Source organism: Rhinolophus sinicus, chromosome X, assembly GCF_036562045.2.
Source record: "Rhinolophus sinicus isolate RSC01 chromosome X, ASM3656204v1, whole genome shotgun sequence".
In the NCBI taxonomy this organism is placed as follows: Eukaryota; Metazoa; Chordata; class Mammalia; order Chiroptera; family Rhinolophidae; genus Rhinolophus; species Rhinolophus sinicus.
Window position 1 is genome coordinate 14,496,958 of NC_133768.1, and position 24,624 is coordinate 14,521,581.

Sequence of the window (24,624 nt, forward strand, 5' to 3'; positions counted from 1 at the left end):
ACATGGCTTTCTAGGAATGGTTTTTAAAAATAGTTTTCTTCCTCATTTTTAAAAAGAGGGCATGTTCTCCTCTTTTACACAAGTAACTCTTTTAAAGAGATTCTGAGAAACTGTCCTTTGAGTCTGTGGTTGTCTATTGTAACAAAAGTATTGAAGATCATTTTAAAAGGGGAAAGTAAGCAAAATATTTCCAATTTCTCTTCACCTTGAGAAGAAAAGTTCAAAATGCTTTAAGAATGTCAGTTGTCACCATGAAAATGACGAAATGCCCACTCCGATGACCCCCAAACACATTTGTCGTTTTCCGCCTACCTGTCTCATCATGCACTGGAGAAGACCCCGCATGAGTTTCACCACATTCTGTAGAAATAAAGTGGGGTCAGTGATAAGGTCGGCTTCCCTGCTCCATGAAAACCTCACCACACGGCCGGTAAGCCCGCGCTGCCTGGAGACTTCCCTGAGAAGCAGGTCCCAAGCACACACAAGTATTCTGATTGTTGAGTTATTTTCACCTCTCCACTCCATCACAAAAAAAGAAAACCTTGACAAAATGACTTATCTCAAATAAAAGGGTTGGACCAGATGGCACCTCGTGGCTCTGAAATCCAGTGAGTCCTGACATTTCAGCAAGAAAACTGCATAAGCCTAGTGCCCCGGAGCTTTATGTCACAATTTTTGGTAATTTATTTTTTGTTCCACTAAGGATGATTTAAGTTCACCATGGCTGCCCCCAAGTAATTCTGCTTTGTAACAAAATAGCGATTTGTGACACCATCACTGGACTATTGAGTAAAAGATCTTACAAAATGCAAGTAGCCACCAAGGTTTCTTAAGAATATGTATCGCAACCAATTATTCTACTTATTATCACTATAAAGAATAACAATAATACTATGATAATCAGACACTATGCCCAGGCATTGTACAAAATGCTTTACCTGGATTCTAATTCCTGCAACAACTTTATGAGGTGGGTGTTATTACCCCACTTTATAGATGAGAAACCAGAGGCTAAGCGAGATGAAGCAACATTGCTAAAGTTTCCCAGCTGGCAGCAGGTAGAACAAGGACAGAGCCCAGGCCATCTGACTGCAGAGTTTAAGCTCTTAGTCAATACATTCTGTGGCCTCCCATTTCCTCCACAATTCTAGCCCACTGAAAGACAGGTCTTAATGTGTCCTATTAAAAACACTATAAAACTACTTCACAAATGGCTGGAGAATGGGATATTTTGAAGGTCAAACTAGCCTGGCTGAAAGAAGCGCCCACCCAGGGCCACGAGCGTCTCCTCTTACAGAATGTACATGGTTTACAGGGGAGGATGTAGTGAAGGGCCCTGAAAGCTGATGGCCAGAGCAAAACCTGTAATGGATTGTCCTTCAGGTCCGTCTGCCTCGAAAACCCTAGGATTCGAGAATATAATCTCGGTTTATGTCATATATTCTTTTCAGGCAGAAAATGTTACCTCACAAATACAAGGTATAACTAACATTGTTATAATTAACATTTCCTACAGTGTATAGCACAAACGTTTGCCAATTTGACTTCCCTTCAAATAAAGAAAAGTTATTTTTCCATTATGAAGAGGTAGAGTGGTTCCCAACTGGGGGTGACATGGCCATCCCCCGGGGGTGAGGGAGCATCTGGAAATGTGGCAGTGAAGGCATCTTTATTGTCCCCATGATGAGGGTGGGGGCTACTGGCATTTAGCGAGTAAGGACCAAAGACCCTAAGTGTTTTGCAACGCATGGGACAGTCTCACACAGTGAATAACTGGACTTACTGCCTAAGCCCCAAATGCAATAGCATCCCTGTTGAGGATCACTGAAAGATCTCCTGTCATTTTCCATAATCAAGGGAGATGCGTCCTTTAGTTATGAGCCACACTCAGCAAATCGAACAATGTGGCCTGTTCATGCCTTGCTATTGTCAATCACGGAGCAGCAAATCTAGTGAACTCTAACCTGGATCAGAAATTGCTCACAGAGGAGAGGTAGAGGGGAGTGTGTGTGTGTGCAGACAGACATGGCTTTACTCTGATTTTGTCCCCAAAGAAAGATGGGAAGTTTGGAGGACATAGACATCAAATTTTTATACTACTAAACGAATGATTCCCTTCCTTAACAGCTATCCAACTTCTTGAAGGAGCATTTAATGCTTGTTGCAGGGATTTAAAAAACTACCCATCCCAGCCTTATCTGCAAGACTGGGTGATTTCACACCTCACACTCAGCATGTTAGTTAAATCCAAACTGTCCTTCCGTTGCTTCCACAGATGGGCCTGCTCTCGTAGCCCCACTACCGCTGTCAAGGCTGCCTGTCACTCATGCCCACTTTGGTTGCTATAAACAAGCACCAACTGGGCCATAAGAACTCTCCCTGGACCACATGGTCCACTGGCTGTGGAATATATGAATCAAAGAGAAATCGCAAAGGCTCTCGTGCCAAGAGAACTATACTTTTTGTGTCAATGTTCCCTACTTTAATGCTATCACTCAAAACATTCTGAAAATACCCCCTGTGCTCAGGGACACGTTATTTTCTTACATACTCAATGACAGCAAATCTTTCCTTTGTTGGGTATCTTGATTTCTGATTTTGGAAAACAATCAAAGGATTTCATTGTGCTATATGGTAACATAGGCACGAAAATTGGACAACATCAGTGTGGTTCAAAATTAGAGGGTGACTATAAATTAGTCAGACTGCTTTGGGATGGCTCAAACTAGAAAGGCATTTTGGAGGGAAATTCCAAAAATGTTTTAAGCACTGGCAATACTGTTTGGGTAAGTATCCTTTCAACATAAGTCCTCTGAAAGGAGTATACACTTTGGAATGTGTACTGACTTTTGAGAAACAATCGTAGTTTATATAACTTCATATATGAGTATGTATAAAATTGACAGAACATGTGTGAGAGAAATGTAGCTAATTAGAAATTTGGATGCTTTCTTTTCCCATTTGGTGTTTTCTTTTTCTTTTTTGATTTTTTGGAGGGAAACATCTCAGAGAAAGACCAATGAGAGACTGAGACCACCTACGGGCCTCTCCAAAACATTCTATAGCAGAAACTGTGCTGCACACACAGCTACTTCCTTGTAGGCTCTGTAATTCGATGAAAAGGGGCTGAGTGGCTAAGACACGGCTGCAAGTCAGCGTTACCTGCTCCAACTCGTAGGCCTTGGCCTTATCCTCGTCGCGGTCGGCGTTCTTGCGGTAGGCCATGCCCAGGCCCCACACGGCCAGGATGCTGTAGATGTTATCCCGCACCCAGGCGTCCTTCTGTTCATGGCTGGCGGACAGCAGCCCTGTGACGGGATTCTATTACAGAGACACAAAATGACTTAGCACCACTCTTCACCCAGCTCCTGGGCAATGAATGCTTGCCCTTGGGGCACCACGAGGGTGGGGATGAGGAATGAATACATCGCAATTCCCGTCCTTGCTCTGCCATCAACACTGTGATCTTGCACAGGAAGTGACATCGCTGAGGAAATCTCTAAGGAACCTTTTAACTTGGAAGTACTTGTTCTTTTGCTTTCAGAGCAGATCACACTACTGGAAGTGACAAACAGAAGAAAGTGCAAACAGAAAAAGCCTGCAAAACTTTTCTAGATCTGTGCACTGCGGGCTTGAGGTCTTCTGCCTTCAGGTTTCCACACCAACTGGTAAAGCATTGAACTTGGGAGCGGGGCTCCACTCCACCACTCTAGCTAGCTCTGTCTGCCCGGGGAAGTCACTTACGCTATCTGGGCCTCAGCTGCCTCGTCTATAATCCACATACTTCATGTGCCTAAAAAGGAGGGGCTGAGCAAGAGGACATCGGGGGTTCTATCTAGCTATGATATCACCGGTAATTAAAAGGGCAGCTGAACCACTAAAAAGCCAGGACCTCACACACAAAAAGTGTACACAGTGTTCATAACACCATTATTCATAACAGCCCCAAAGAAGAAACAACCCAAATGTCCATCAACTGATCGATACACAAAATGTGGTCTATACAAACAATAAAATATTCTTCAGCAACAAAAAGGAATGAGGTACTGATGTGTACTACAGCATGGGTGAATCTTGAAAACACTATGCCAAGTAAAAAAAGCCACACAAAGGACCAAATATTGTACGATTCCATTTGTATGTAATGTCCAGAACAGGCAAAACTATAGAGATAGAAAGTAGATTAGTGGTTGTCTAGGGCTGGAAGTGGGAGGAGATGGGAAGAAAGTGATGGCTAGCAGTTTCCCCCCTTTCTCTGGGTGATGAACATGTTCTAAAGTTAATTGTAATGATGATGCCCAACTCTGTGAATATACTAAAACTATTAAAGTGTACACTTTAAATAGATGAACTGTATGGTAAGTAAATTATATCTCAATAAGGCTATTTTTTTGAAAGCCAGTCCTAATAAACTCTGTACCTAGAAATCAAATGAATAAGATAGGAAGAGTCCCATAAAGATAAAGACTCTGTTGATTTTTCCTGAAAATATCCAATAAAATATAACAATCAGAGGCTTGACAGCTTAAAAAATGTATTACTCAAAAGGGTATCATATTATTTATAAGAGGGCTCATGAAAACACTCTGTTGGGTATTTTCAAAATGAACACTGCCAAGGTTATTGGATTAAAAAAAAACACTGACATCGTTTCAAATGGTCCCACCTAAGAAATTAAATAGTTGCCTCTCTAACTAATCTATGCCCTCTTTAAAAACATCTAAAACTCAACAGGTACTGCTCTCAGGGGCAACAGCATTCAGTGTATTGACACAGTCCTACAGCCAACAACTATAAATCAATGATTTTAAAGTCAACTAGAACTGGAGTCTAGGCATGGCTGAATGAATACAAGTCTTACTCCAACAATGAACTACTGGAGTTCTTTTTTTAAAAAAACAACCACTATACACCAACCATGTATAACATAAGCACTTTAACTGTTCTGAGGCCAGTTGGCTAACCCCAGGTCAGGAAATCATCAGGAGATACAGAGAAAGGACTCAGTCCGTTCTTGGTGTACCCATCAACCGTGAGTCCCCTGAAACAAACAGCCTTCCAATGACACAGCAGTGACCGCTTGCACAAAGCGCCAAGTGTGGTTTGGATTATGAAATGTCACTGTCCTGTTTCAAAACTGCATATACAAGCCACGTTAAATTGTGGTGCTACTGCACTCAGTAAAAAGAATACTTACAGTTATGGACGGCATGGCTATGTCTCCCCAAAATTCCTATGTTGAAATGTAATTCCCAATGTGATAGTATTTGAAGGTGGGGCCTTTGGGAGGTGATTAGGTCAGGAAAGCAGAGCCCTCATGAATGTGATTTGTGCCCTTATAAGAACAGGTCAGAGAACCAGCAGTTTGCTCTCCCTCTGCCATGTGAGGATGCAACAAGAAGTCAGCCATCTGCAACCTGGGAGAGGGCTCTCACGAGAAAGCGACCATGCTGGTGCCCTGATGTCAGACTTTCCAGCCTCTAGAACTGAGAAATAAATGTCTGTTGTTGAAGCCACCAGTCTATGGTATTTTGTTAGAGCAGCCAGGGCTAAGTCTTGCTTCTCTCTTTAAGTCTATAAAAAATAATGCATTGTGTTGGAAGAAAATGTGGGAAGTTTCATTTTGATGTGATTCATGAAAACTGAAATGACCAAAGACTAGGAGATTCACTGTGATCTCCGGTCTGCTGTCCCTTCTTATAAGGATGCCCAGTGGTTTTGTCTTTGAGCCATTTCCCTAGTTAGAGGTAGATTGTGCTGCGTCACCTGCATTCTCCCCCACTGAGTTTTGTGAACCACCCAACAGGTCCATCTCTTTAGAGCTCTGGGGTCTTCTGCTTACATGAACTATTTAAATGGAGGGAGAATAAAAAGCCTCCATACCTGATGCAATTTTACAAGCTAGACACAAACAGGCAAATTACAGACAACAGGACAACAGTAGGTATATTTGTCCAGGCTAAGCCTATAGCTTCAGAAATGTGATTTTAGCCATATGCTGCTTTCCGATCTTTTACAAATATAATTTAATTACAGCTATACCCACACATAACCGTCAGTGTATTGTGCTTAACCACACGGGCTCTGGAAACAGACTGTCTGTGTTCAAAGTTCTACCACAATCCAGCTGTGACCTTGACCAAATTCCTTTAGTGTCTCCATCTATCAAATGGGGATTAGAACAGTACCTAGACCTCATGGAGCTGTTCGCGAGGATTGAATGACTTAATTTGTATCAAGCATTTTAGACTGTGTCTGGCACAAATCAGTGCTCAATAACTGCAAACCACATTAATATTATTGACCTATTTGAACCGATTTCATTCACATTATTTCTTTTTCATGTAATTATTAGTTCAGGAAATCAGATGAAGATACATGGTTAGGGGAGAATCTGCAAGTTAGCTTGATGTAACCCTCATTATTTTTACTAGGAAAACACAATGTCTGGGTGTCCTCTTTTATTTTTACTATTAATACTGCTAGTGGATGTATTTTGTCCCATTGATACAATTGAGACAAAAACCCTGGCAACTCTGCACCCTCTCCACACCCAGCTCTTTGCCTTTCTCCTTCGCTAGCTCTGAATTGTGCTCACTTATATATTATAAATCTTCTCTTTATTTTACTAAATTCTCTGTGTACTTCACCTACAAAAATAAATTAATATCAGTGACAAATTCTGTAAGAAGAGCCACTCTACCACTTGACAACTATTTCCTGAAGTGACAGGTGTGGAGCCATAAAGGAAGCGGATGGGGCGGAGCTCCGTCAATGGCAGCTACAAGGATAGCTACGAAGAGTCAGCGGTAGAGTGTTAAGAGGAGACAAGACAAACCTGTGCCGAGACTCAGTACCCCTGCTGCAGGGGGCAATGATATCCTTAAACTGTAGAAGACGCCTGAGACAGATGAGCCTAACAAGTCGTGTTTCATCACGGGCAAGGGGCCAAGAGCTGCACAGTCTGTCCTCTAACTTCAATTATTTCTTGGCCCCTCTTACCTTCTCCAACACTTCATTTCTAATTTAGGAAAGTGCCCCTCTTGGCTCCTGTTTATGAGAAAAAAGGGGAGGGCTCTAACCTAGAATGGATAACCATACAGGGCGTGGCCCCTATGCTACAGTAACAATACTAAAATCCCAGTGATTCATAACAACAAATGATTATTTCTCATGTCCATTCCTAGTGAGCTGTGGTTCTACTCTGTTATCCTTCCTTTAGGAACCAAGCTACAGGAGCAGCTGGAACCCACAGCACTGCCCATCTCATGGCAAAGAAGAAGAACGATACAGCCAACCATGAGCTGCTTTTAAGGCTATGGTCAGAACTGACACACGGCACTTCTTCCTTCATCTCACAGGCAAAAGCAAGTCACATGGCCATTCCTGAATTCAACAGAGTAGAGATGTGGAATCTTCCCCCAGATGGGAAACAATAATTGTAAACAACTATTATGTGAACAAACTGGGAACAATTATGCTTTCATGATGATCTCACCTGCCAGCTGTAATGAGCTGGAAACCCCCCGCCCTCCCCATTACAGACTACCAATCAGTGAATCTGAAGTGATCAGAGATTAAGATGGTGATGAAACACTGGCATTTTGCTTTCTGGCTTATAAAAAAGTATTAAAGTTATTAACTGAAATTGTTACTCTTTAGGGTAGGGGGAAGAGGGAAAAGGAATTGACATATTAATATCAGACAAAGTAGACTCACAGCAAAGAAAATTACCAGGGATACAGAGGGATGTTATATAATAATGAAAGGGTCAGTTCAACATGAAGACATAACAATCCTAAAAGTGTATGTACCTAACAAGAGGCAAAGGGATAGACACATAGTGGCTAGAATAGAATAGAGTCCAGAAATATATCCATAAAATGACAAATTTAGTTTTGACAAAGGAGTAAAGACAATGGGAGAAAAGAAAACCTTTTTAATAAATAGTGTTGGAATAATTGGATATCCATATGCAAGAAAATGAATCTCAATCTAAATCCTACACCTTACACAAAAGTTAACACAAAATGGATCACATATCTAAACGTAAAATGTAAACCTATAAAACTTTTATAAGAAAGCATAGAAGAAAAATCTTCATGATCTAGACTTAGGCAGAATTAGCCATGGTACCAAAAGCACCATCCATAGAAGAAAAAGAGATAACCTGTACTTTATCAAAACTAAAAACTCTTGCTCTGCGAAAGACAGTTAAGAGATAAAAACACAGCTACAGGGGCCGGCCCAGTGGCTCAAGCGGTTAGAGCTCCATGCTCCTAACTCCAAAGGCTGCCGGTTCAATTCCCACATGGGCCAGTGGGCTCTCAACCACAAGGTTGCCGGTTCAACTCCTCGAGTCCCGCAAGGGATGGTGGGCAGCACCCCCTGCAACTAAAGATTGAACACAGCACCTTGAGCTGAGCTGCCTCCCAGATGGCTCAGTTGGTTGGAGCGTGTCCTCTCAATCACAAGGCTGCTGGTTCGACTCCCCCAAGGGATGGTGGGCTGCACCCCCTGCAACTAGCAACAGAAACTGGACCTGGAGCTGAGCTGCGCCCTCCACAACTAAGACTGAAAGGACAACAACTTGAAGCTGAACAGCACCCTCCACAACTAAGATTGAAAAAAAGACAACAACTTGACTTGGAAAAAAGTTCTGGAAGTACACACTGTTCCCCAATAAAGTCCTGTTCCCCTTCCCCAATAAAAATTTTTTTTAAAAAACAACAACACAACTACATCCTGGGAGAAACTATTTGCAAGTCACATATTCAAGAAGGGAATTGTATCCAGAATATATAAAGAACTCCCAAAACTCAACAGTAAGAAATACAACCCAATTTAAAAATTGGTAAAAAACAAAACAAAACCCAACTTGAACAGACACTTCACCAAAGAGGGTCTATGGATAAAAAAATAAGCACATAAAAAGGTCAACATCATTAGCTATTAAGGAAATGCAAATTAAAACCACGATGACATACTACTACACACCTATTAAAATGGCGAACATAAAAAATATGGCCAATAGTAAGTGTTCACATGGGTGTGGAGCCACTGTAATCCTCATACATTGCTAGTGGGAATGCAAAATGGTGCTGTCACTCTAGAAAACAGTTTGACAGTTTCTAAGAAAGTTGAACATACACTTACCCTACAACCCAGCAATCCTGCTCCTAGGTATTTACCCTAGAGAAATGAAGACCTCTATGTGAATGTTTAAAGCAGTTCGATTCATAACTGCCAAAAATTGGAAATAGTTAAAATATTCTTCTGTGGGTAAACTGATAAACACACTGTGGTCTGCCCACATAATAAATATTACTCAGCAATGAAAAGGAACAATTATTGACACACATAACTTGGATGAATCTCACAGACTTTATACTAAGTGAAAGTCACTCTCAAAGGTTACATACCATATGATTCCACTTACATGACATTTTTTAAAAGACAAATGATAGTGATGGAGAAAAAAATGTATTCTGTGATTTCTGGCACACTCTTTTTTTAAAAAACACACACAGCTTTATTGAGATACAATTTAAAGGATACAATGCAACGGTTTTTGCTATAGTCACAGACTTATGCGAACATTACCACAATCAATTTTAGAATATTTTCATCACCCCAAATAGAAACCCCACACCCATTAGCAGTCACTTCCCGTCTGCCTTTGACCCCCATGCCTCCAGCCCTAGCCAACTACTTTCTATCTCTATAGATTTGCCTGTTCTGAACATTTCATATAAATGGAATCATACAATACGTGGTCTTTTGTGACTGGCTTCCTTCACTTAGCATGTGTTCAAGGTCTATCAATGTTGTAGGTGTATCAGGACTTCATCCCTTTTTATTGCAAATAATAGTCCATTGTATGGACATATCACATTTTGTATTTCCATTCATTAGTTGATGGGCATTTTGTTTGTTTCCACTTTTGGGATATTATAAATAATACTGCTATGAACATTCACGTACAAGTTTTTGTGTGGATATGTGTTTTCTGTTTTGTTGGGTATATACCTAGGAGTGGAATTGCTGGGTTGTATGGCAACTCCATGTATAACATTTCGAGGAATTGTAAAACTGTTTTCCAAAGCAGCCATACCATTTTACATTGGAACCCTCCACATTTTACATGTAGAAAGGTTTCAATTTCTTCCTATTCTCACTAAAACTTGTTATGTCTTTGTGATTGCAGCTATGATAGTAGGTATGAAATGGTATCTCATGGTTTTGATTTACATTTCCGTGCTAGCTTATGGTATTGGGTATCTTTTCATGTGCTTATTGATCATTTGTATATCTTCTTTGGAGAAGTGTCTATTTAGATCATTTTCCAATTTTTAAATTGGGTTATTTATCTTTTTCATCTTGAATTGTAAGAGTTCTTTATGTATTCTTGAATCAAGTCTCATATATACTCATATGATTTGCAAATACTTTCTCCCATTCTGTGCATTGTCTTTTCACTCTCTTGATGGTATCATTTGCAGCACAAGAGTTTTTAATTTTGATGAAGTCCAATTTAGCTATTTTTTCCTTGTTGCTTGTGCTTTTGATATTGTATTAAGGAGGTTTCACTTAACCCAAAGTCAGGAAGATTTATTCCTATGTTTTCTTTTAAGAGTTTTATAGGTTTAGCTCTTATATTTAGATTAATTTTTGTGTATGGTATAAGGAAGGGGTCCAACTTCACTCATTTGCATGGGGATATCCAATTGTCCCAACACCATTTGTTGAAAAGAGTAGTCTTTTCCCCATTTAATTGTCCTGGTACCCTTCTGGAAAATCAATGGTTTATTTCTGAACTCTCAATTCTGCTCGACTCTGTTCTGTTCAGTTCATCTGTATATTTATCCTTATGCCAGTATCATACTACACTGTCTTCATTACTGTTAGCTTTCTAGTAAGTTTTGAAATCAGGAAGTGAGAGTCCTCCAACTTTGCTGTTCTTTTTCAAGATTGTTTTGACCATTTTGTTTCCCTTGAATTTCCATAAGCATTTTAGGATCAGCTTGTCAATTTCTGCAAAAAAGCAGCTGGGATCTTGATAGACTGCATTGAATTTGTAGATCAGTTTGCGGAGCAATGCCATCTGAACCACATTAAGTCTTCTGATCTATGAAAATGGGGTATCTGTCTGGCATAATCTTAAGCACTGTTTCCACGCTTTAAGCTTCCTAAAGGCATGGTCTATTCTATTTACCGTTCTAATCCAAGGTCATGGCCTAGTTAGGTGTTAAATAATTAAACGAACAAATATAAAACAAAGGTTGTATTTTTACTGATTTATAGTTTGAAATCTTTTCAAAGATACTAAAAGTATCTATATTATCAATTTATATATACTTGTATTATGCATAGCTGATACAAGTAATTTTTCCCTTTAAGAATACTTGTTTTATTCTGTACGTTCTTCTGTTCAGTTTTTCTTCAGAAAACCCTGAAGAAGAAAGTAAGGCATGCACAGCATGAATCTCAGGAATGATTAAAACAGGAGGTAAAACCTCAATTTTGCTTTAAAAGTAGAAAAGTGACAAAAACAGCACGCAGCTTCAAACACAGGAAATGGCTATTGCTAGACTCAGAAGAGATGAGGGAATTACAGAATAGTAATAGTCTGTATATTCACATAGTATATTCACAGGACAGAGGCAAAGTTTAAGAAGGCAGAGCATAGGGCAGTGAATTTCAGTGGGGGTAGGGGGTACAGTGATGGAGGGTGACCGGAGAAGACAGGGTACATGAGTCCCTAGGGTGGTGTGCGTGTGTGTGTGTGTAGTTTAAAAACACATATTCAACATATAATTATCTACTTGAAAAATGAAAAGAATAAAAGCTCAAGTCTTCATCATACAAGCTCAAGAAACAGCATGTACACAATGTTCTTGGCTGGTGGCAGTACAAAGATGATTCTCAAGCAGGTGGGGGATGGGGCAGATTTTAACAGAAGAGAGCAGAGATGCTGAAATGGTGACCTCTACTGTTTTTCCGAGGGTGTGTGTCTGTGAGGGGAGGGGCAGGTATGGGCTGCAAATTGGATGCTGAGTTGAATGCTTTTGGACTTGGACAATAGGTTGAAAGAAACTAGACAGAATTCAACAAGAATTTATTGAGCTCACATGTTTCATAAATGTCTGTTGAACTAATTTTATTAGCATCATTCCCACACATTTGCGTTGACTCAGCTCCCTATCCACATACACTCCCACCCCCAATCCCCCAACAAATCTTTAAACAGAGCCTCGTCTCTCTTTTCCAAATCACTCCCCTCCCACCCCAGCAGCCGCCCTGTGACCCAGCCACATCTTGCCCCAATACTTAGGTACAAGAAATTTCAGCTGTACAACATTGACTGCAAGTTTTACTAGCAGCCCACCAACAGCATGGGAATGGGTACCAAAGAGGCAACGCTGTGTTCACTGAAGTGGTTTTCAGAACAAGGGAAACAAGAGTCTCACGGAACTGCCAGCCTGGCAGAGCACATCTGGCACGTATGTCACTGACAAGCACCATGTTTTAAAAGGGACATTCACTACCTGGAACATACCCAGAAGGTGATGAGGACTATGAAGAGGGTAAACGCTACGTCTCATGGGAACAGGGGAAGAAGACGGGTGTTTAGAGAAGGCTTAAGGGAGAGCTAGCTCGCATCTCCAAAGAGCTGAAAGGTTGTCCTTTGAAAGATGGATTTGATTTTTTTGGCTACTAAACTCAAGTCAGATTTCAACTCACATAAGAATTTCCTAACACTTAGAATTTTCCAAATAGAACGGAGAGGGTTGTAGGTAATGCAGGCTCAATCTCTGGCGTTATTTGGGCAAAGGACCCTGAAGGCCATCCTAACAGGAGGTGTAGTCTATGACGTAGTGGTAGGCATGGACCCTACTATCTATAAGACACACCTGGGTCCAAATCTCTGCTCTGCCACTTACTAGCTATGTGATCTTGGGCAAATCACTTAGCTTCTCTGGGCCTCGTTTCCCTTTCTATTAAAAGGAAGGTTCAAAACAGATTGGAAGGCATGGGTCCCCTCGAGCCCTTCACTTCATCCCCGCCCTAATGGAAATGCTGTTGCCTCTGCCTGTCTAGCAGCTGTTGCCCCTTTGTCTGGTAATAGCCTAGAATTTCCCCTGCTCTGACTCACTGTGGTTCTAGTGGGGCTGACCCATCACTGTCTGCCTCTTGGCTCTGGCCCTAGCTGCAGGGAAGGACATGTGACCCCGGCCTGGCCAATATGGGTGCAGTTCAGGGATGAACACGTGACCCAGACTGGACCAACAGAGAACCATTCTCTGTCAGGACTTTCACTGGGGCCTCTTTCTGCAGAGGCCACCACTCTAGAAGAATATAAGCACACTACAAGTCAAACAGGGCCCGGCAATGAAGAGAGATGTACTTGATTGTTTGAGCTCCAGAATTCATCCATGCCTGAATCCAGAACAATTCCTTGGACTTTTCCGTTATTTCAGCAATAAATTCTCTTTTGTATTTAAAGGCCATGTGAGGTGAGTTTCTGTCACAACTGAAATGATCCTCACAAATACAACTACAAATGCTTATATAGCCACAGTGAACTAGATACCATAAAAATATATATTTGCTGCTATGAAAGTCATCCAAGATTGAGGCAATATAAAGGCAAAATACATTTGCTTGAATGCAACACCAAACTACTTAATGTAACATTTTGCAATTTCTAGCTGGAGGGCAGAGATGACTGCTGTCAGCTTCCCACCAGAAATGGCACAAAGAGTATAAATTCCCTCTTCCCCTACTTCTGCCCCACAAGAAAATTGGAATAGCTCCTTACTGATCTCCTTGACTCTAGTACTGGTTCCTTTGATCCATTCTCCACAAAGGGAAGTAACAGAAAGATCTAGAATATCAAGACTTCGCTGCCCTGCTCAGAATTCTCCAGTCCTACAAGATAGAAGCTAAGTCCCTTAGATTGTCATACATTGCTCATCACGTGAGTGTTCTTCCTCTCATACAAAGCCTAATCAGCTGACGCTCCCTCCTTAGCCTCCCAGAAAACCCGAATTAATGTTTCCTACACACTCTGCTCTCACACTTCCGGGCCTGTGCACGCGCTCTTCCACCTGTAATGCGCTTCCTGCAACTGCCTCTCCTTCACACGCTCCCTCCTCTGTGAAGCACGCCACCCCCCCAGCTCCCTTTCTTATGTTCCATGAGACAGAGGTCAGAGGCCTCCAGCTAAGCCCTTCCTGTTCTTTTCCCTTTGGATTGGGAATCGCTAAGTGCATGTCACTGCCTTGCTCAGTTCCAAGGGAGGTAAGTATAGTTTTATTAAAATGAAATACCCAGAAGAGACTAGGATAAAGGTTGAAAATACATGATTACTCACCATTACCCCCCACCCCCCGCCACTGCCTCCATGTTGGTAAAGCAAAAAATAGAAGGTGAAAATTCTATTATTAAAAACTCCAAAAACTGGTTAAATTCATTTGTTGTACTGGGATTTTGTTCTAGCAACTACCACTTAAAATATTAAAGGGATGGCAAAGGACAATGCCTTGGACTTGAGATTTTTTTTTTAAAGAGAAATTACTATAGTATTTGTTTTAAAATGATTGCATCTGTAATCAAGACTACTGATTACACTTTCTTTTTCCATTAGCTTAAAGGATAGATTTTATGTAATTTGATAGGTAAACCTCAGACGTTCAGAGAATAATGTTGAAAACTTAAGCTCTCACACGCAGCGGCCTCACGCTTTACCTAAGGAGATCATAGGTGTGCAATTCTCACTTTCAAATGATGTCTTTTCCTAAATTGCTGCTTATTAGAGTCTCCCCCTGTGAGTTTACAAATAATGCACAAGGTGTAAGCCGTCCTGGGCCTAGGCCTTTGCACCATCTCATATGACTAAATGATGGCTTCTAGGGAAATAAACTGGGTCGGGAGCCAAGCATTGCAGGCATCCACTCCATTCCAGCTTGGTTTCCAATCGCGGTACTCAACTTAAAGCTTTTGAAACTCATAGCAACTGTTCTGGGCCCCTTAGCTACAATCAAACCTGCAAATGGCTTTACAACTCTCTTAAGAGATTTTAATTCTTTGACTCTCACCAATTCCTATAGTAAGGTGGGAATTACTAAGATGTCAGTCCTTAGCCTGGTGTTGTTTTGTGAAAACTTACAGAAAACATTTAAACGCAATGGCGCTGTCCGTATTCTCCTGGCTGACACCTGAAGTTTGCGGTATCAAGGGATTCAGTGGGTGCTTCACTAGTAACCTTTCACCCAAACAGGAGATTTGTGGGTGTCACTATTTGATATTTTTAATTATAAGACTGACTTTTATTCCTTCTGAGCATGGAGGCATCAATGTCACTCCGCATCTGGGCTCTCCAGGGGATCTGTTAGTGGTCCACAGATGGGTCTCCCCGGGGCAGGTACGGACAGGGATGTGAGAGACTCCTAGAAATTCTGTGCCAGTATTTTTCTCAGGAAAGGATAGAACATTCAGCTGTTAACAAATTCTCAAATGCGTCTATAACCCATTTGATTAAGAACCACTTCTCTAAATGTATTTTGTGAACATTAATTATATTGCCCCTACCCATTTGTGAGGCAGATGTGACAGAGTGAAATAAATATCACATCTGCCTCACAATATTTAAAGAAATAACCTATTAGAGTTTCACGATTTTAACACACAAAGTAAGGAGAATGCAACTTTATTTGGTATTCACAATGTGGTGTATCTAAAGTATTTATCTCCACTCCTCTGGCCTGTTTCCAACAAGACAGAGTGCTTATCATGGGGCTGTCAGCTCACCAGAAGGATGACCTTGAAAAAAGTCCCCTCAACTCCCTCTTATCTGGAATTCTTTAACCGTAAAAGGAGACTAAGTGATCTGACTAGATGATCTTGTGGATCCCTGCACAACTTGAAACAATTCTAAATCCCTCCCTTGTAATGGGTTATTACAATTCTCTTTTTGTAAATGAAGGACTCAAAGACTTTCTTTGTTATTATTCAAACGTTTCTACCTGGCACGAAAATAGTTAAAGGCTGTCCTGAAAAGGGCACAGCAAAAGCCCTCCTCCTGGCTGTACCCAAAAGGAGTTGAAGTTAGGAGGTGATAGAAGGCAGGGCCCTGGATTATACCAGGAAGGAAAAAGTGTTATCCATTGAGCGCTTTCTCTAATTGATCCAGGGACCAGGCAACCATCTGTCAGCCCTGAAAAGGGCTCAGGAATCCTAAGGGATCTGAAGACCACACTCTTGAGAACTGCAACTCTACTCGACGGCTGGAATGTAGTTTTCCTGTTCATGCTTAAAAAATTCTTACAACAAATATGTGTGTCCATAAGCAAGATAGAGCATTATTTGGGATGCTTTTAAAGTTCTACCTACTTGGCAGCATACTATACTTATTTTTCTATAACTTGCTTCTTTTCACTCAACTGTAAATTTCTGAGGGTTATCCAATGTGACACATGTACGTCTAGGTCATTCATATTCCAATTTATGCCTAGCTCTCTTTGTCCGTTTCCAAACTGATGAACATTCAAATTTTTTGGGTAATTTTTCCCTTTTACAAACAATGCTTCAACAAAAGGCCTTGTACATGTCTCCTTGGGCAATGAGCAAGAACACATCATTAGTATGTGTGTGTGTACACATATACATATATACAGCTACATCTGTATCTATACCTATATCTGGACATGAACCTCCTGGGTCATAGGGCCTGCATAGCTTCAATATCTCCAAATTGTTTTCCAAGTTGATTGTAGCAATTAATAGTCTATAGCCCAGATTCTATGGCATAGACTACTAGCTAATCACTAATTGAATTTTCTCTTCTTCCTAGGCATTCAGCTACGTTACACTTCCCATTCTCCCTGACAGTAAGATGTAACCACGTGTTTGAGTTCTAGCCAAAGGAATATGAATGAAGTACACAGCATCCATGTCTTGACCACAAAACTCTCCCATGAACAATCTTCCATATTCTTTCCTGACCACCAGCTGGATGTCAACATTCAGGGTAACTTCAGGAGCTGCAATGTTGAAGATGGCAAAGCCACTAGTAGCCCCGGTCTCTGGATGTCACCCCTACTAACTTGGACCCACACGGGGCTATTATATGAATGAGAAATACTCTGTGTTTAGTCAATGAAATTTTGGGCTTTGCTTGCTATAGCAGTTAGCCTATCTTAACTAATACATTTTCCCATGAGTAGTGTATGAGAATTATCCCTTCTCTATAACCTTGCCAACACTTAGAATTGGGCTTTAAAAGTGTTGCCAATGTATCTGAATGTATTGTTTTGATGGCCTTTACTTTCTCTGACTACTACTGAAGTGAACCATCATTTTACACATTTATTAGTTTCCTCTTTTGTGAATTGCTTGTTTATATTGTAGAATACAATCATAGAAATATAATATATAAAATTACTATAAATGATGAAGGAAATCAACTTAATTAAAGGAAAACTGTCAAGTAGGACATTTAGACTTAAAATATTTTTTGGTTATTCTGGCACTTCTCTTTGCTATTAAGAAAAGTAATGAAAAGAGAATATTTACAAACCCAGAAGCTAAACAAGGATGTTACCTGCTATGTAAACAAACTGAAACAAGCTCTTAAATAAGACTGAAGCTTGAATCCAATCAACTATGTAAGTGCCAGGTTCCCTAAAGACTTTCTTAGGATTAAGCTTCTGTATTATTTATTGCTGCATAACAAATCACACCAAAACATACCCTTAAAATTGAGAACTCTGGTTCCAGTCGTTTTGGGTTTTCTATGGGACTTTTATCTGCAAATAACGATCATCTCTGTACCCTTCATTTCTTTTTCATGTCTGTTACGTGGGTCACAATTACAATGCTGAAAAGGAGTGATAGTGGGGATCCTTGATGTTCTTGACTTTAAAGATATTGTCTCCCCCTCCCCATCTTAGTTTTCTGGTGTGAAATCAAATGGAGTATCTGGGTTATTCTCAGGTGTATCTCTGTGCACAAATAAAGCTCCTTGTGGGGACAGGGCCAGCAGTGGTTTCCAGGCGCTCGCCCTCACGTGGAAAGGTGCTGGCTCGGGTAGTAAATGGCCATCAACTGTGATCGGATGGCCATCAACTGTGGCTAGTTGGCCGTCAGCTGTAACCAGTGAGCTATTGGCCACTAATATAACTGCCATGGCTACGCTGGCAGTGGATGGTGGCTGGCAAGCGCGGATTGCGGATTGCAACTAGCAAGTGAGGTTGATTGGCAGAAAAGAGGGACAGCAGGTTGTGGATAGTGTGGCTCCTGCTTCCTGTGTCTCCAACCCAGCCTCCAGCGAGACTATCGTGGTGTGACTCCCCTATCTATGGCTCTGTGGGTGTTCCTTTTTGGCCTCACCATATACTGCATTCTTATGTGGGGAGCGGGAGTTGAGACCCTGGATGACACCCTGCATGACACTTCTCCAGCTCCATTTTGCACAGCTGTCTTATGCAAATTCCTTATATGTCTTTCCCACTGGGTGGTGCAGCCAGTTGCCCAGGCAGGGAGCCACAGAGAACACTGCCGGCCAAACTCTTGGCCTTTACCCGAGGCGCAGGGAGGATGTCTTATATACCTCAATCCCCCTTTCTATCTCTGAACCTCTCATGTATACGGGTCTCTGACTCTGATGTATGTGGGGTTCCCGTGCATGAGATTAATTTGATTTTCTCTTATCAATCTGCCTCCTGTTGATCTGATTATTTCGTCAGCCAAAGAGAACTAGAGGAGGGAAAAGGGAATTTTCCCCCTTCCCCACAGCGATTCTTCTCAAACATTATTCAGATGTCACTCATCTGGTCAAAATTCTCTCATGGCCTCCCTTCCCATTCAGAATAAAAGCCAAATTCCTCCCCCCTCAAAAATAAATGAATAGATAAACCTCTAAATGTTCCATGGTCCTAGTCTGCAAACCCATCTTGGACTAAGATTTTTTTGACTCATTCAATTGCTTTAATGGTTATAGATCTAATTAGGATTTCGTTTTTTTCTTGAGCTAACATTGGTAACATTTTTCTAGGCAACTGTCCATTTACATTTTCAAATTTATGTCAAAAATTATTCATAGTATTTTTCCATTTTCTCCTAATATTGTTTATTTGTGCCTCCTCTCCCATCACCCTACCAGAAGTTTAGCTATTTATTAGTCTTTTCTCAAAAACAGCTTTGGTATTGTCAATCTTTATTATTTGTTTTATATTACATTATTTATTACTCCTATCTTATTATTTCTTTTCTTCTATTTTCTTGGGTATACTCTGTTGTCCTTTTCACAATCTTGAGTTCATTGATTTTTAAATCTTCTTTTCTACTATATACATTTCAGGATACAAATCTCTCTTCAAATCCCACTTTAGCTATATCCCATAAATTTGTGTTTGGAATGCTTTTGTTGTTACTCAGTTCTAAATATTTCATAATTTCCATTATAATTTCTTTTTAGATCCATGACACATGTATATACCTATGACATGTATATCCATGATCTATTTAGATATATTTAGACGTGAGCTTAGTAAGATTCCAAACATACTTGGGAGAGCTTTAGCAGTCATTTGTTATCGCTCTCTAATTTTCTTGCATTTTGGCCAAAAAATGTGGTGTGCATAAAGTTGATTTTTCAGTATTTTTTGATACTTTCTTTATACCCTAATTTGTCATCAATTTTGAAAAGTAAACTTTGCCAGGTTGAAAAATAACTATTTCTATTGGAGGGGCGCAGGGTTCTATGTATGCATACTTGATCAAGTTGGTTTCTTACGGCGCTCAAATTTTCTATGTTCCAATTATTGCTATGCTTGCTCTATTAGTATCTAAGAGAGGGGAGTTTAAAAACGCCCACTATAAATATGGATTTAAATTCTACAATTAGGTCAAGTTTTTCTGGATACATTTTGAAGCTATGTTGTTAGTATTCTGTGGGTTTGAAATTGCTTTCTTTTCTCGGTGAATTATCCTTTTATCACTTAGCAATAATATTCTTGATCTCTACTAAAATATACATTTTAAATTTCAAAATCTACTATTTGATATTAGTATAATCACAACAATTTCTTTTTGGTTAGAATTTGCTTAGTATATCTTGTCCGATTAAATTACTTTTTTTTTTTAATTTATTTTTTAAATTTATTGGGGTGACAATTGTTAGTAAAATTACATAGATTTCAGGTGTACAATTCTGTATTACATCATCTATAAATCCCATTGTGTGTTCACCACCCAGAGTCAGTTCTCCTTCCATCACCATATATTTGATCCCCCTTACCCTCATCTCCCACCCCTACCCCCCCCTTATGAGAAACAGAAACTCATAGACACAGAAAATAGTTTAGTGGTTACCAGAGGGTAAGGGGGGTAACCAATTAAATTACTTTCAACCTTTCAGTGTCCTGTTTTAGGTTTTGTCTCTTATAAACCACATGTAGTTTTCAAATTAAAAAAAATTCCTATTATCTGGCTAATTTAAGATTTTACATTTATTGTGATTACTAATATAGTTGGACTTATTTTCATCTTCTTGTTTTGTCCTTTACATTTACTGTGTTGTGTTTTTGTTTGTTTGTTTGTTTGTTTGTTTGTTTGTTTTTAAATTAAATTTATTGGGGTGACAATTGTTAGGTGTTTTTTTTTTTTTTTTTTTAACTTCCTTCTCTCCCCAAGCACTCTTTTCCTTTCTTCTCTTGGAGTGATCAAATTTTCTTTGTTCCTCCGTTGTTTCCAAAGTTATGTATTCCATTTATATTACTTTAATGGTAATGCTTAAACATGAACTCCCGACTTAAAATATATAATACCTCTAGCCTCCTTAATACGATAAGGGCTTTAGAATGCTTTACCTTCAGTCTCCTTCCATTCTTCTGCCATGTTATTACTTTCTGCTATTTAATTATATCTTTTTTTAACCTTCCCCCAAAACTAGTCTTTATTATTATTACTATTTGTCTCATTACTTCATGTTGTAGTTATCCCAGTCTTCTCATTTTAAATTCCATTGGCACTAAATACCAATATTTAGTTACTGTCCTGGTCTCTTAATCTGCTTTTAATACCAAATAATCTGCAGTTACAGTGAACACTGCCTTGATCATTATTTTTCTTTCTGATCCATATTCTCTTATCATTACTTTATACTTAACTCTTTTATGAGTGATCCTTCAAACAAAGCTGATCCTGAAGACATGTACAAAGTTAATATTTCTTATGTGGGCCAAAATAAATCTAGGAATTTCTTTTTTTTAAGTCAATAAATATTTGAAGCTATTTCCTATAGTACATATTTATACTCTCTTTGTATGTAAAATCAAACCTGCAAAAGGACACTTTTATAAACATAGCTCTTTCCTTCTTTGCCTTGAAGATTCAAATAATATTTAGCAGCAAGTATATTTGGCAAATTAGTAATGGAAAAAATTCTTCTCTGCCACAGATACAGGAAAAGGAATTGGCTGACATGCTAACTGATATGAATTGTTGCCTCTAACAGAAGAATGATTATGAGTTTGACATGTTTAACACTGAATGTTTTCTAACAAGTGACATCAATGTAAGTTCATCTTGATTTAAAAAGCAAGTCAGAAACAGAGTTCAGAACTTGTACCAGCTGACATTGAAAAATGCCTCATAAATATCTGTACATATCTACAATAGATGGGGAGATATAGCATAAACTTTAGAAACCATTATTCTAGCCCATTCATTTTGTTATTGTAGTAAAATTGCATAACCTGAAATTGCCCTAAATGGGTTAGGGGTCTACAACTGTGAAGACTAGTTGTTGGGGCGGGGTGGGGGAAGGTGGGAAGAAGTAGGATTTCCCAGCAGAACCATTCTGGTTAGCCAGCAGAGCTTGACAGTGCAGCCAGGAAGGGGAAAACAGGGCAAACATGAAGGCTTCTCACTAACTACCCCCTAAATAAATACAACTGAAGACTCAGACAACTTTTTAATCATTAAAATGTTAGAGAGGAAAGTCCAACGCTGCAGATTTGCTTTAATGAGAAGACAGTTCTTTTGCTCCTGAGGGAAGGCAAGCCTGGATCAATAGCTGGCTCATTAGGATGGCTCAGAGACTGCAGGAAGTATTCTATCACTAAGGACTTAAGGGTACCTTTCATTTGCCTGGAGTACCGCTTGATGCAAAATGAACAAAACTAATGAGGTCTCTATACTTAAGGATCTCACCACATCAATGGGAGAGGTAATTATGTCCAAAGACCAGAAAGCAATTAGTAGCTGGATATGGGCCTTCAGGAAAGGGAGCATCACGGGTCAGGGTGGTGAGACAAGGACATGTGGCCTGAGTATGTGTGGCCTATATCAAAGTCATAACACCACCAAGAGCACTCATTATTTACTGATTGCCTACTGGGTGCCAGGCAGTACCCTGGGCACTAGGTTTTTCATCACAATACCTCAGTGAAGGCATGTGTTATTATCCCCCTTTTAGAGATGAGGGTATGGACTCAGAGTGGTTGAGTACATGACGTTCAAGGCAGACCTAGGGATTTAAACCCAGGAACCAAGCTTCTTACAGCCCCTTCCATCATAGTACTGAAGGGAAAGGCCTTTCAACTTGAATTTTGAAACACTTTGTAGATGTAATTATAATATTCAAAGAGGAAGGCAAAAAATAACTTCCATTCACCTGTCTACTCCTTCAGTTCTCACCTTGAACACCATCTCTTCCAGGACTCCACCCCTGTTCCCAAACTGGGCTAACCCCCCAAAATAGAACCACAATCCTTCACGTGCAATTTCAAAAGCCAATAAGCTCTGAAAATGTAAAGTGTTTTCATAAGTTTTCAGAAGGCTCATTTGGTGGCAAAAGATGACCTGAACTGATGTGAAACTATTTTCAGTCTTCACTCTTCCTACTCAGTGTGAATGTTCATATTCTGATGTGGAAATAATAATGTGTTTGATTAAGGGGTGCTGTCAAGACTCCGCTAGTTATTATAGAATATATAATATACGCATGTATATTATCTTATAGAATATATATTTATATTACCTTTCTAAAATCCAAACATTTCTGACTTGCAAACCATATCTGGCCCCAAGGATTTCAGACAAGGGACTCTGAACCTATGTCCTATGGTTCATAAATCTCACTTCATTACAAGCATTTATTCTTCCGTGTGAGCCCAGCACCTGACAGAGTGTCTTGCATATAATAGGTACACACTAAATACTTCCAGAATGAGGAAACAAGGCTGAGAAACTGGCTAAGAAGGGAAAATGGCCAGTGCCTTGGGAGTGACCATGGCTTCCAACTAGCAGGCCAGGATTCTAACCATGGAATGCCACTTCCTTCTCTGACAGGAGATCCTATAAATAGTTGCTGTTGATTAAGGGCCAGCAACATAGCTGCTCTCTTCACTAGTAATAAAAATAGTCCAATTGTCTTATTTGATGGGCCCACATATAACTTTAGCCCACTAATACAAAACAGCAGGCATATTCATATCTCAGACCACATGGGCAGCTTTACAGGTCCCCTTGAACTTGGGAGTGGAAGACCTGTGTTTGGGTCTGACCCTACTACATGCAGTAACCTTTCTGGCCCCGTTTTCTCATCCATAGAATAGCAACCAGAGTAAGCCCTAAGGGCCTCACAGGTGGGTCTCTAAAAAGGTGACCCATAGGCTGGGCAGCAGCACTCATCCCACACTCCAGAGTGGGATGCAAACCTCAGGAGCTTCTTCACTCCTGTCTACTGTCAAGTCTAGAGTTCAATACCTGGGTCATTAGGATGGCTGAGGCCCATCAGTCCTCATTCAGTGGGCTCTGCCCAACTTACACACACCTCCTCTCTCATCCAAACGAAGCAGAGTCAATGCAAAAAGACTCATTTTGTACCCAGGGCACCCAAGGGGTTCTTTCTGTATTTGATCCCAAACAGTGGGCAAAAAATTCTGTGAAGAGTAGCGGACCGGGTGGGAATGGGGGTGGGGGGTAATCACAGGCCAACAAGGGCTGGATTTAAAGAGGAAACCTCTTGACTGCAAAGTCTCAGGACACGAGAGGGGGCTGGGTAGGAGAACGAGTGTCACGAGAGGGCAGCTCGGGATGGTCCCTCCTTACCTGGTAGCACAGGATGGTTTGCTGCACCAGCCGCGCGTAACCGTCCAAGCGGACCCCGGAATTGCTCCTGCTCCTCATCTCCGCGAAGCTCCCGGGGCCGCGGTGCCTGACCTGCTGAGCGGAGGTGGGACGCCCAGGCTACAGCAGACAAGCGGGCCTGGTTCCCAAACACTCACAGCCTCGGTCAGTTCTGGGGAAGGAGCCCGTCGATCGCAGGTCTGGACTTACAAAAATGATAGAACCAAAGTATGATTGGAAAACAAGCCAACCAGAGTTTCGAACGGCTGGAAGGCGCGGGGGCGAAGACAGGGGCTGGAGATCTGGCGGCCCCGCGGGAGAAGCGGGGAACTGAGTTCCGGGCGTGGAGCGACAGTATCCCCGCCGAGCCTTTTTTGTCTTCAGGCGGTACGGAGGAGGCCCTGGGGAGGGCAGCCCACCCTACCCTACCCGCCTGGCGCGGCCCACTAGCAGCCCTGCCCCTGCCTCGGCCCCGCCCCCGCCGCG

The 24,624-nt window shown here is 40.8% G+C and overlaps 1 protein-coding gene across 11 annotated transcripts in view; it reads right to left on the reverse strand.

Moving 5' to 3' along the window:
• Positions 1 to 24,624, reverse strand: part of PHKA2 (phosphorylase kinase regulatory subunit alpha 2) — a 70,044-nt gene that overhangs the window by 45,126 nt on the left and 294 nt on the right. For 7 of the 11 annotated variants that reach the window (XR_002139492.2, XR_012493325.1, XR_012493326.1 and 4 more), the window contains exons 1-3: positions 24,121 to 24,581; positions 3,163 to 3,321; positions 313 to 360 (exon numbers count right to left, since the gene is read on the reverse strand). Coding sequence is in view for 7 of the 11 variants with exons in the window: in XM_019755396.2 (XP_019610955.1) it covers positions 313 to 360; positions 3,163 to 3,321; positions 24,121 to 24,198 (285 nt within the window). In the remaining 4 variants the exon portion in view is untranslated. Of the gene's footprint in view, positions 1 to 312; positions 361 to 3,162; positions 3,322 to 24,120; positions 24,582 to 24,624 lie in introns of those variants that run through there. The other 4 variants (XM_019755392.2, XM_019755391.2, XM_074323669.1 and 1 more) reach the window with 2 other exon arrangements.